We start from the raw sequence: 10,534 nt of genomic DNA on the forward strand, positions 1-10,534 counted from the left end.
TCATAGCAGTGTTTCATACCCCAACGGTCGCTCGCCCTCCCATCGAGAAACCAGCATAGTCACGATCATGGATTTCTTGGTCGAGACGGCGGCCACCCCCCTGGTGTAGACAGATCTACAAGCATTTTCCGAGCGAGAGCGATGTACCCCCAGTGAAAGAACCGGTAAAGCGGGAGGGACAAAACTATGTACGTGTCCGCTAGCAGAGGCAGCAAAGAGGTCGGGACCCGGTCTGTTTATCTTAGAAGCCATTGCACGCATTAACTATGAAGGGGGGGTGGAGCGGGTAAGGGGTGGTATTGGGAGGGTGAGGGGGTGAGGGGGAGGGAGAGATTGGGTGGGGGGATGGGGATGGGGTGCATAGGGATGGTTGGTTGGTGGTTGGGAGGTGGTGATGGTAGGGCAGTGTTGTCTTTGATGTTACTGCAGTAGCACAGGGCGTGGATTTGGAGGTTGAGACACCACTGGCAACAAGCGGTCAACAATGAGAGATCGGCCTGTCCGTCTTCTTTGATGGTGGATAGAGAATTAGATACAAAACCATGGCTTCAATGTTAAGATTGAGTTAAAACTATACTAAGCTTCCTCTTCAGATCCGTGTTGGGAAGGTTCCCCTTCCTTTGGATATTATTAACAATGGGTGGCTGTACCGGATATGACATGTCTACAATCTGATTATGTTGTACTCATGTACATGTACACGTAGTAATCTGAGGTTTCGATCAAGAGCAATTGCTACTTAATTCTGGAGTTTTGTCGGGTCAATGACCGCAACCTGGTATTTCATTTTGTCAGCACCTCGTGGCGCCCTAGTTATGGTAGTGACCTGGTCATGAATTCTGAATCGCCGAGACCAAATTACATCATCGGGCCTGGATCGGCAGCGGTGTCTTGGCGCCGCAGACCCGAACCAAAAGTTCGAAAGCGGGACCCTGGTCCTCCTCCTCCGACAACAGCAGCCCGCAGCCCGCAGCAACACGTCCATGATGCCTTCCGCACCGGCCAAGGAAGATGCGCACCCGGCCGTGAAGGGGCCGAGTGCCCTGCGATCTATCCTCGCTGGCGCAACCGCTGGCGCCGTGGAAATTGGTGAGTCGTCCTCCAAAAGCTCCATGCGCAATCGCTAACCCAGTCACGCGACAGCAATCACATACCCGGCCGAATGTACGTTTTGACTGGTCTCGCAAGACCGAATCCCCTCCCGAACGGACACCCTGACATACGCCGCAGTCGCCAAGACACGGACACAGCTCAACCGCAGGTTAGCCGCAGGCCAGAAACTGCCATGGCCGCCATTCGGGAAGCAATGGTATGCGGGGTGCACGACCCTGATCATTGGCAATTCGGCCAAGGCAGGCATTCGTAGGTGATTCCGGCGGTCATACACACACACAGGGACAGGACTAATGGGAACCGGCAGGGTTCGTCGCCTTTGACCAGTACAAAAAACTGCTCGTCGACGCCGACGGCAAGATGTCGGGCCCGCGGACGGTGCTCGCCGGTTTCGGCGCCGGCGTGACCGAGTCCCTTCTCGCCGTCACCCCGACGGAGAGTATTAAGACCACTCTGTACGCACCCTCCACCCATCTCCCCGCTCTACACCCCTCTCTCCCACACCCAGACTAACCACCGCCCCCCCCCCCCCCACAGCATCGACGACCGCAAATCCGCCAACCCGCGCATGCGCGGCTTCCTGCACGCGGTGCCCATCATCGCGCGCGAGCGCGGCATCCGCGGCTTCTTCCAGGGGTTCGTGCCGACCACCGCGCGGCAGGCCGCCAACAGCGCGACGCGCTTCGGGTCCTACACGGCGCTCAAGCAGCTGGCGGAGGGGTACACGGCGCCCGGGGAGAAACTGGGCGCCGCGGCGACCTTCGCAATGGGCGGCGTGGCTGGGCTGATTACGGTTTATGTGACGCAGCCGCTGGATACGATCAAGACGCGCATGCAGAGCATTGAGGCGAGGGCGCTGTATGGGAATTCGTTTCGCTGTGCGGCGTTGATCTTTAAGCAGGAGGGGGTGTTGACGTTTTGGAGTGGGGCGTTGCCGAGGCTGGCGAGGTTGATTATGAGTGGGGGGATTGTGTTTACGATGTATGAGAAGAGTATGGAAATGTTTGATCGGTTGGATCCGGAGAGGAGGTATATTTGAGTGGGATAGGAGGGGTGGAGGTGGGGGATAGGAGGGGCAGGTGTCCACGGCTGGGCACCGTGGGCGTTTTGAACTGTTTGCATTTGGGCGGGCGGCGAGTGTATACCCCCAATTGGTTCGGTAGACAAAAGGCGGACATGTTTGACTGGAAAATGGAAGAGTTGAATATCGCCCGTGGTGCCCAAACGCCAGACGCCTCATCCATGCAACGCATTGTATTGTACAGATCCGATTCCGTGACTCATCATCCCATCCGGACAATACCGCTAAGCCTCTTACCTAACCTTTGTAGCCATGACCTGGTCGGTGCCTCTTCGAGCTCCTTGACGAGGTCTTTGTAGTAAGTCGGGTTGCTCTGGGGTTCGAAGATCTTGGCCGCGGGTCGGTACTGCGCCAGGTTAGCCTCCGCGCAGGTTCCTTGCAAATGCCAAAATGCGCAAACCTTGTTCTTGTACCGGTCCTCCAACAATGAATATAGCGCATTGGCCTGCTTGATATCGGCCTGCTCCTGCTTTGCTCCGGCGGTTACGGGCGCTAACTTGCCCTTCTCGAGGCGCTTGGCGAGGATATCCTGCAGTTGACACTCGGGCCGGAGGGGGTCCTTGGGCCAGCGCGCGAGCGCACCCCGGAAATGGTTTGCTGCGGCCTAGACGATCCTGTGAGTCAAGATCCGTTCGTTTTAAAATAACGCAGCGGTGGGACTGACACTTCTTGCTGCGCCAGACATAGTTGCCAAACCCGTCGAACCTTGCGGAATCCTCGCCAAATTCTCTGAAGCCGCGCCGCGAGTGCAGCAAATGTCTAATTGATAGTGGGTCCGACCTCTGGTTGGTCCAGCACCCCATTCGCTTGGTCTCATCCGGAAATATGTGGAACTTGGCCTTGAGGCCGCCGCCGGTCTTGGCGCAACGCAACTTTGGTCAGCCGCCACTCTTCCATCGGTTCGTCACCTGTTCGTGACCCTGTTGGTCCCTTTTGTTGCTTCATCACCAACAACCCCCCAGGTTCAACCCCTTAGAATTCCCACAGAGCCGCGCGCTCATTTCCTTTGCCTTTTTTTTTTTTTTTCGAAGAACCCCCGCGACATCTCCTATTCGTTCTCTCTTATTATTTTTCTGGTCAAATACGCACTTCGCTCCGCCGCAACCTCGCCTCGCGGCAACTTGATGCGCTGTTCCTAACCGATTGAGGGGCCAAAATCAACCCTAATCTCGACTGCGCGCACCCGATTTTGTTTTCCGCTTCCATCATGTCGGGCCGGTACGAACGGGTACGAGTCTCTTCAGCGCCACGACCTGCAGAACAGGCCCGGAACGAGTTTGGATTAACAACCTCGCAGGTGAACGCCCACGACGATGAAGCCGAAACACCAACGGACCCCTTGCCAAGGCCGATGCACCCGGTCCCGAACTCGCCTCCACCATCCTTCCGCTCGCGGACATCGTCGAGAGAGCGATCCAATACCGTCAACCCCGACCTCGCCGATGCGTTTGACGCCGACGGAGACGAGAGCGAGGACGAGACGGACGACAGGCAGCGGCTAGTGCGCGGCAATTCGACGCCATCCTTTAACGATGCGACACGGACGGGTGCCGCGGCACAGCCTGGGGGACAGCCAACACAAATAACGCGACCCACGGGAGGAGCACCGACGACATCCAGGGTCTATGGCGGCGGTATCCAGTCAGACGGCGTGTTCTCAAATCTTTCGGCGAAACCCGAGACCGGCGACACCGAGAAGGACGAATTGCCTCCGGTAAGTTGATTCCGTGGTGTCGGTTACGCAATGATACTGACTTGTCTAGTCCTACGAACAAGCAGCAGCTGATCAAGCTCCCCCATACTGGGAGACAACGATTCTCGCCCCCGGACTCGGTGGCCCCGACGACGTGTTCATTGACGGCTTGCCCGTGGGCTCCTTTTTCGGCTTCGTATGGAACGCCATGATATCGATGGCCTTCCAGTTTGTCGGATTCCTTCTCACCTACCTCCTACACTCGACCCACGCAGCCAAGAACGGATTCGCGGGCAGGCCTGGGCATCATCCTGATCCAGTACGGGTTTTACATGAAGAGCGCCCCCGGGTCCGGTTCTGGCGAAGGAATGCAGTCGTCGATGGGTGGGGATGGCTACGCGAGCCCGTCAGACCCAAACTCGCACAACTTCAACCAAGACGACGTCAACGGCAGCGGGAGCGATGAGATCACGGGGACCGACTGGGCAGCGTACGTGTTGATGGTTGCGGGCTGGTTCATCCTGATCAGGGCAGTTAGCGACTACCTGAAGGTGCGGAGGCACGAGCAGCTGGTCCTGCAAAGCCCGGACCGGGGGTTGGGGATTCCGATCATTGCGACGGGCGAGAACCCGGAGAGAGTGGTATAGCATTTCTTGGTTTGTCAAGGTCTTTCAAGCGTAGCACACACGCGATGGCGTTTCTGGGATTCAACAGGGGTTTGGTTTCAAGGTCAAGGTCGTGTTCCTCATACAAATCGCAACACAGCAAGCAATCCGGTCATCTCAATAGCCTAATGTGATTATAGCGCTTTACATGAAATTGACGCTGCCCAGATTATTTTCTCACACGCCCCTTGCTTCCCATGACGGTTTGCCCTCGACCCCCATCCTAGACTCCTCATGGACGTTGGAGAGTGGCCAGGTGCCTGAGTCTGCATATGGCAAGAGGGGTTGGTGCGGGGGTGAGATCACCTCTTCCCGCCAGTCGCAGGGCTGATCTGGCCTTCGCATTACATCACTTTAACGTCAAATCCGTCATCACAAAGACAGTTCCTGGTGGTTGCCGTCAGCCTCCACTTGTTACACGGCATCAAGCTCGTCTGAGCGCCTAGCAACTTTCCCGAGCCTCCTTATCAACCAGAATAATTTGACGAGTCCCGTCTGTATCAACAACTTCCTTGCATTAAACAACGCTGGCGAACCGCAGGTTGCTGGTCCCTTTGCTACTAGGAACATTGCCGCTCGCGCGCCTGTGCAGCATCACAACCACTAGCCTCGTTCTAGCATCACCATTACACACTTGCCCGCCACTGCCCGCTCTACACCCCATTATCAACATGGCCTGGCGCAGTTCCGCCGCCTCCAACCGGGGCCTAATCGAGAACCTTGCCAAGAACGGCCTCATCAAAGGACAGCCCGAGTCCGCGAAGCCTTTCTCCAAGGTATGTCCTCAACCCCACCTCTTCTACGCCGTCCCCCCTCTACCGCCTGCGATATCCACCTCCCGCCGAACACTTCCACCGACTAACCCCCACCCCAACGTAGGTCGACCGCGCGCACTACGCGCCCTCGACCCCCTACGACGACTCGCCGCAACCCATCGGCCACCACGCGACCATCTCGGCCCCGCACATGCACGCCAATGCCGTGGAAGCCCTGCTGCCCTTCATCCTGCCGTCCGACGCGCGGCCCGCCCCGCGCGTCCTCGACGTCGGCTCCGGCTCCGGCTACCTCACCCACGTCATGGCCGAGCTGGTGGGGGACCAGGGCGGGGTGGTGGTCGGTGTGGAGCACATCGCGGCGCTGAAGGAGCTGGGGGAGGGGAATGTGCGGAGGTCGGAGGAGGGGAGACGGTTTTTGGAGGCTGGCAGGGTCAGGTTTAGGGTGGGGGATGGCAGGAAGGGCTGGGTGGAGCCCGGGGAGGAGGCGATGAAGTGGGATGCGATTCATGTGGGGGCCGCGGCGGTCGAGGTGCATGCGGAGATGTTGGAGCAGCTGAATGCGCCGGGGAGGATGTTTATTCCGGTGGATGATGATACGAGTCAGTTGGGGCAGCATATCTTTTGGGTGGATAAGGATAAGGATGGGAAGGTTACGAGGACCAAGCAGTATGGGGTGAGGTATGTGCCGTTGACGGACGCGCCGAAGGGGAAGTAGGGGTGGGGGGGTGCTGTGTGGGATATTGGAGAATGACAAGGCGCGACTTGGTGAAGTAATGATTAAAGTTGGCACTGTATCGGTATTGTGTGGGTAAGGGGAATGCTTAGGCTGCCATGAGTGATGACCAGAGTGTTATTAGGAGATCAGGCACGAGAAACTGAATAATAAACCTTATGCATCTCTTCTGTTCCGATGGAGTGGAGACTGGACCGATCTACGCTACATCAGTCAACACCACCCCTCAAGCAAGCCACTCATACTCAGGCAACGCCCCCTCTTTCCCCTCCCCAAACGCCCTCGCCAACCACCTCTGCACGACTCCCAACAACCCCGACCAGCACACAAACCACAACACCGCATTCCGCACCCACAACCCCCACCTCGTCTGCGGCGCGAACACACCCAACACATATCCCGGCACGCCCTGCAACTCCCGCACCACCGGCCCCATCACCCCCTCATACCGCCGCAACGCCCCGTCCAAATCCAAATCCAATACACCCCCACTCCCATCCCCCTCCGTAACAGCCCTCAGCGCGGCACCAATCTCCCCCGCAAGCACGTACCCCCCCACCAGCGCGAGACTAGTCCCCGCCCCCGTCGGTCCCGCAGCATACCCCGCGTCGCCGACCAGTACGACGCGGCCGTGGGAGAGGCTGGGGGGTTTGACTTGGACGAGTTCGGTGGCATAGAATGCGGTGGGGGGGGAGGGCGAGCAGGGCGGTGGTGATGGTGGGGGTGTGCCACGTTGGGGTGGATGTTGGGGGGGGTGGATGTTGTGGGGGTGGCTGTGGGGGATTTGAAAGTGTCGGCGATGTATTGGCGCAGGAGGGAGGGGTTGGTAGATTGGGCGGCGGTGCGGAAGGCGTGTATGCTGGTGGTTGAGTTGCTGTTGTTGGCGTTGCGGAAGTGGGTGCGCATGAGGGTGACTTGGGTGGTGCCCGGTTGTGTCGTGGGGGCGATACCGATGAAACGGCCGCCGGGGAGGTTGTAGACGCGGCCGGTGGTCGGGGCAGAAGGGGGGATGAGGGAGTGTGGGATGGTGAAGTAGGCCGCCCAGGCGTCGATGGGGTGGGTGTGTTCGTGGACGGAGCAGTTGAAGCCAAGGGCGCGTGTGCGGGAGGCGGCGCCGTCGGCTGCGACGATCAGATCGAAGGGCTGAGGGGGGAGCCGACCGTGGGCGAAAGTTACGGTGACGGGGTCGGAGGGGTTGGAGGGGGTGCTGAGGGAGGCGATTTGCTCGCCGAAGATATAGGTTATGTTTGGGTTGGGATTCGTCAGGTCGAAGAGGATCTGGGAGAGATCGCCGCGAAGGATTTCGTATTCCGAGACGAGGGACTGTTGGTCGGGGTTGCCTGTCGCTTGGATGTTTGCGAAGGGGCGGTCATGGGCGTCGACGAAGCTGATGCCTGTCATGGGCACAGCTTTGGCACGCACGGCGGCTTCCATGCCCGGGATCTTGCGCATGACGGTCACGCCGACGGTCCGGATGTCGACGTTCTGGCCGTTGGTTCGGAGTTCGGGAAAGCGCTCAATCACTGTGACTTTGGCCCCTGCTTTGGCAAGCCAGTAGGCTGCCGCGGGACCCGCGATAGAGGCCCCCACGACAAGGACTCGTAGTTTGGGTTCTGCAAACATGGTGTTGACGTGACTACAGTGTGGACAATGGATGTGGTAAGGTGTGGCCCGGGAAGTTCAGTTTATGGCTGATAGGGGGGTGCCCAAATTTTATTTCGTTGCGCCGTGTTCCACGACATTTATACACGGCTCGAACCGGCGCCGCATCCTCCCGAGCGAGACACTCGGATGGCGGCTCGGGTTCCATAATCCGGCGCGTCCGGGTGATAAGTCCTGCCTCGGCCGACGGCCACCCGAGCCCCTGACCAATCACGAAAAGCCTTAAAACAACGTCAGCTGGTGCCCAAGCATGTTGGTTACGCCGGCGAGAGGTGGCTGAGGCCGAACTCTCCAGTCTCACACCCCCATTCATCGTTCCGCGCCTCGTGGTTTTGAATCAACTGGTCCCAAGAAGCCCAATCTGCGCCATCAATATCGAATGCGAACTCTGCATCCAGATTCATCCCACCAAACATGTCACTCTGAGGCAGCTCAGGGGAACTCTGCGAAGGGGAAATGGATACTGGTTGAGTAGCCCGTGTACTTTTCCTGTTTTTGCGGTTTTCCGGGCCTGGCGATGGACCATCTCGGGCGGGCCGCAAGGCCGTGATGAAGCCTGGGTCGTCGACACCCTTCATCATCTCGTTAGAGGGCTGAGCCTCCCATGCCTTCAGCGTAAGGCGTCCGAGAGCCACGTAAAGTGACCGTTTTGACTCGAGTAGATCCTCGTGATGCCGGTACATGGCCTCTACCCGCTTCCAGATAGCGCCCACGTCATCCGGAGACACGGCCTGCTTCTTTAACAGATGAGTCAGAACGAAGATGAAGGAGTCCCAAGTCCCCCAAAGAGAAAAGGTTTTGGTATGCCAATGATACCTTTCCAAGCCGGCGTGGGAGCATACTGCCGCGTCCGTATCCAGGATCTTGAGGGCGAGTGGAAGGATCCCACTAGCGTCGCTTTCGCTGTCAATGTGGTTTGTTGTCGTGGGCAATCGGATGCGCAACCGCATTGCCGTGATCCCTGGATCGAGCCATGCAGATTGCCAGGAAGTGCAGGGGGTTAATAACGTCACAGTAGCGGATGTATTTCTCCTCGACTTCGCTTTCAGCCTGTTCGACGACTTTCTCTGCTTCGCTATAACCAACGGATTGCCGCGGGGCCAGAGCCCCGCCGCCCCCCCTAGCATCCCTACTTTGATGGAGTACTGGCCGAGGCACGCGCGAGACCGGCAAAAAATCATTTCAGTTGCCCCATTCCGTTCCTCCGGTGTCTCGGTCATCTCCGGCCAGATCTGGTCGTCGTTGATATTCAGGGGCGGCCGTGTGTCCCACGTGGCCGGGAGGATCGAGATCCCGACACCCACCATCTGGCTGGCCCGGGCGTCAAGAGGCATGAGTTGGTAAAACAGGCGGCGCCTCATCTCCACTTCGAAGGGCGGCAGGCCAAGCTTCTCCCCATCCCGGTGGATGCCGATGCGTTGGGCGTTGCGGACGGCAACCCCTGTGAGGGCCCAGTATGTCCGCGCGTCGTAGTGGTCCCGAGAGGCGAGCAGAAGAAGGACCAGAGCCTGCAGAACGGACAGTTGGGTCGTCCGGAGAAAATGGGCGTTGATGAGAGCCTGCTTCGTGGCGTAATGATACTCATCGAGCAAGGTGTCCCGAGATTGGCCAAGCTTGGAATAACAGTCCCTCTCGGACATGGAAAATACGGCGAAGTGGTAGATGGAGAAGACTAAACACTCATGGGACCTGTACGGCACCACCAGCTCTTGACTTATGCGCCGCATCAGGGCGCTGGTGGTCGGGGTATGCAGCATCTTGCACAGCGGCTCCACGTTTTCCATATACGTTTCCCAGAGCAGCCAAACGATGGCCGGGGCGGGGCGATATTGACGGAGGTTCACTTCAGTGCTTCCAACCAATGCTCCGGTCAATGGATCGCCAATGGGTGCCATGTCTTCCTCGTCGGTTTCATCCTCGGCGCGGAGCTCTTCCAGTGGTTTCCAAAGTCCGCTGTCGTGGTCCGAGTACTTTAGCTGTCCGTCGATAACCTTGACCCTAACCGGCCTCCGACTTTCGGGGGTGTTTTCGGGCGGAGATTGGGGGTCGGAATCGGCATCGAACAATCCGTGCTGGCGCAGGATATTCTCATATCGGGCTAGTCTCTCAACCCCGTCGTCGCTCAGCTTCCGCTTTCGATTCCGCGGGCGAGGCGGCGCATAGACGCACTCAAGGCCGGTTTTGCGACAACTGGAGCAGGTCGGCATCGTCTTGTCGCACCTCACCTTGCGCTTTGTACATGTCTGGCAGGCATATCCTATTTTCGCCAGGCCTCCATTTTCGCTTGGGTTTATCGAAGGCGGCCCTGGCGCGATAGCGATCCGTATACTTTTGCCGCGAGAAGCCATCACATCACGGTCACGGTGAGACGGTAATAACGAAGCAAATGCCAGCCCCTAAAACCCACACGTGTGTATATGCCAGAGGAAACAGGTTACGCGCTGACTCAGGAAACAGCTAGTCACGTGGTCCAACACGAAGCGTGTGTCTGCCAAGGGAATTTGCGAAGGCAGATGTCAGAATACGGGATTCACTCGTCCAATCAGGCAATCAAGTAGTTCTGGTTGTTTTTAGCGCTTGTTCGGTGCTCCTCGCATTGTTGGTTTTTTTTCTCGTGTCTTGGCTGGATCCCGACATGTGTTGGAAATCCAACAGCCAGAGTAGAGATACTTCTGAACAGGGCGCGCAACGTAGTGCAAGCAAGGTCACTGATCCGAGGCTTCAATTCGTGATGCAATTGTCTGACAGTCTGATTGATGTAACTGGAAGAAAGGAGATCCTCTGTGCCCTAAGAACCGCTGCATTGGGCCC

At 58.1% G+C, this 10,534-nt stretch overlaps 6 protein-coding genes across 6 annotated transcripts; 3 read left to right on the forward strand and 3 right to left on the reverse strand.

Annotated features, from left to right (window-relative positions):
- Positions 1-986: 986 nt before the first annotated feature.
- CHGG_00178 (uncharacterized protein) lies at positions 987-2,152 on the forward strand (the record flags this gene model as incomplete). Its single annotated transcript, XM_001219398.1, has 5 exons — positions 987-1,089; positions 1,144-1,164; positions 1,231-1,362; positions 1,421-1,568; positions 1,651-2,152. The coding sequence occupies 5 exons, from the start codon at positions 987-989 to the stop codon at positions 2,150-2,152; spliced, it is 906 nt and encodes a 301-aa protein (XP_001219399.1).
- A 244-nt stretch (positions 2,153-2,396) lies between these two features.
- Positions 2,397-2,879, reverse strand: CHGG_00179 (uncharacterized protein; the record flags this gene model as incomplete). Its single annotated transcript, XM_001219399.1, has 2 exons — positions 2,397-2,798; positions 2,859-2,879. The coding sequence occupies 2 exons, from the start codon at positions 2,877-2,879 to the stop codon at positions 2,397-2,399; spliced, it is 423 nt and encodes a 140-aa protein (XP_001219400.1).
- Positions 2,880-3,401: 522 nt separating this feature from the next.
- On the forward strand, positions 3,402-4,534 carry CHGG_00180 (uncharacterized protein; the record flags this gene model as incomplete). The annotated part of the gene is made up of 3 exons (XM_001219400.1): positions 3,402-3,908; positions 3,958-4,083; positions 4,163-4,534. The coding sequence occupies 3 exons, from the start codon at positions 3,402-3,404 to the stop codon at positions 4,532-4,534; spliced, it is 1,005 nt and encodes a 334-aa protein (XP_001219401.1).
- Positions 4,535-5,223: 689 nt separating this feature from the next.
- CHGG_00181 (uncharacterized protein) lies at positions 5,224-6,043 on the forward strand (the record flags this gene model as incomplete). Its single annotated transcript, XM_001219401.1, has 2 exons — positions 5,224-5,328; positions 5,432-6,043. 2 exons carry the CDS (start codon positions 5,224-5,226, stop codon positions 6,041-6,043), a joined length of 717 nt encoding a protein of 238 aa, XP_001219402.1.
- A 244-nt stretch (positions 6,044-6,287) lies between these two features.
- CHGG_00182 (uncharacterized protein) lies at positions 6,288-7,684 on the reverse strand (the record flags this gene model as incomplete). The annotated part of the gene is made up of 2 exons (XM_001219402.1): positions 6,288-6,630; positions 6,717-7,684. The coding sequence occupies 2 exons, from the start codon at positions 7,682-7,684 to the stop codon at positions 6,288-6,290; spliced, it is 1,311 nt and encodes a 436-aa protein (XP_001219403.1).
- A 296-nt stretch (positions 7,685-7,980) lies between these two features.
- Positions 7,981-10,071, reverse strand: CHGG_00183 (uncharacterized protein; the record flags this gene model as incomplete). Its single annotated transcript, XM_001219403.1, has 1 exon — positions 7,981-10,071. One exon carries the CDS (start codon positions 10,069-10,071, stop codon positions 7,981-7,983), a length of 2,091 nt encoding a protein of 696 aa, XP_001219404.1.
- Positions 10,072-10,534: the final 463 nt, after the last annotated feature.

This window comes from Chaetomium globosum, genomic scaffold (assembly GCF_000143365.1).
Source record: "Chaetomium globosum CBS 148.51 scaffold_1 genomic scaffold, whole genome shotgun sequence".
Taxonomy (NCBI): domain Eukaryota; kingdom Fungi; phylum Ascomycota; class Sordariomycetes; order Sordariales; family Chaetomiaceae; genus Chaetomium; species Chaetomium globosum.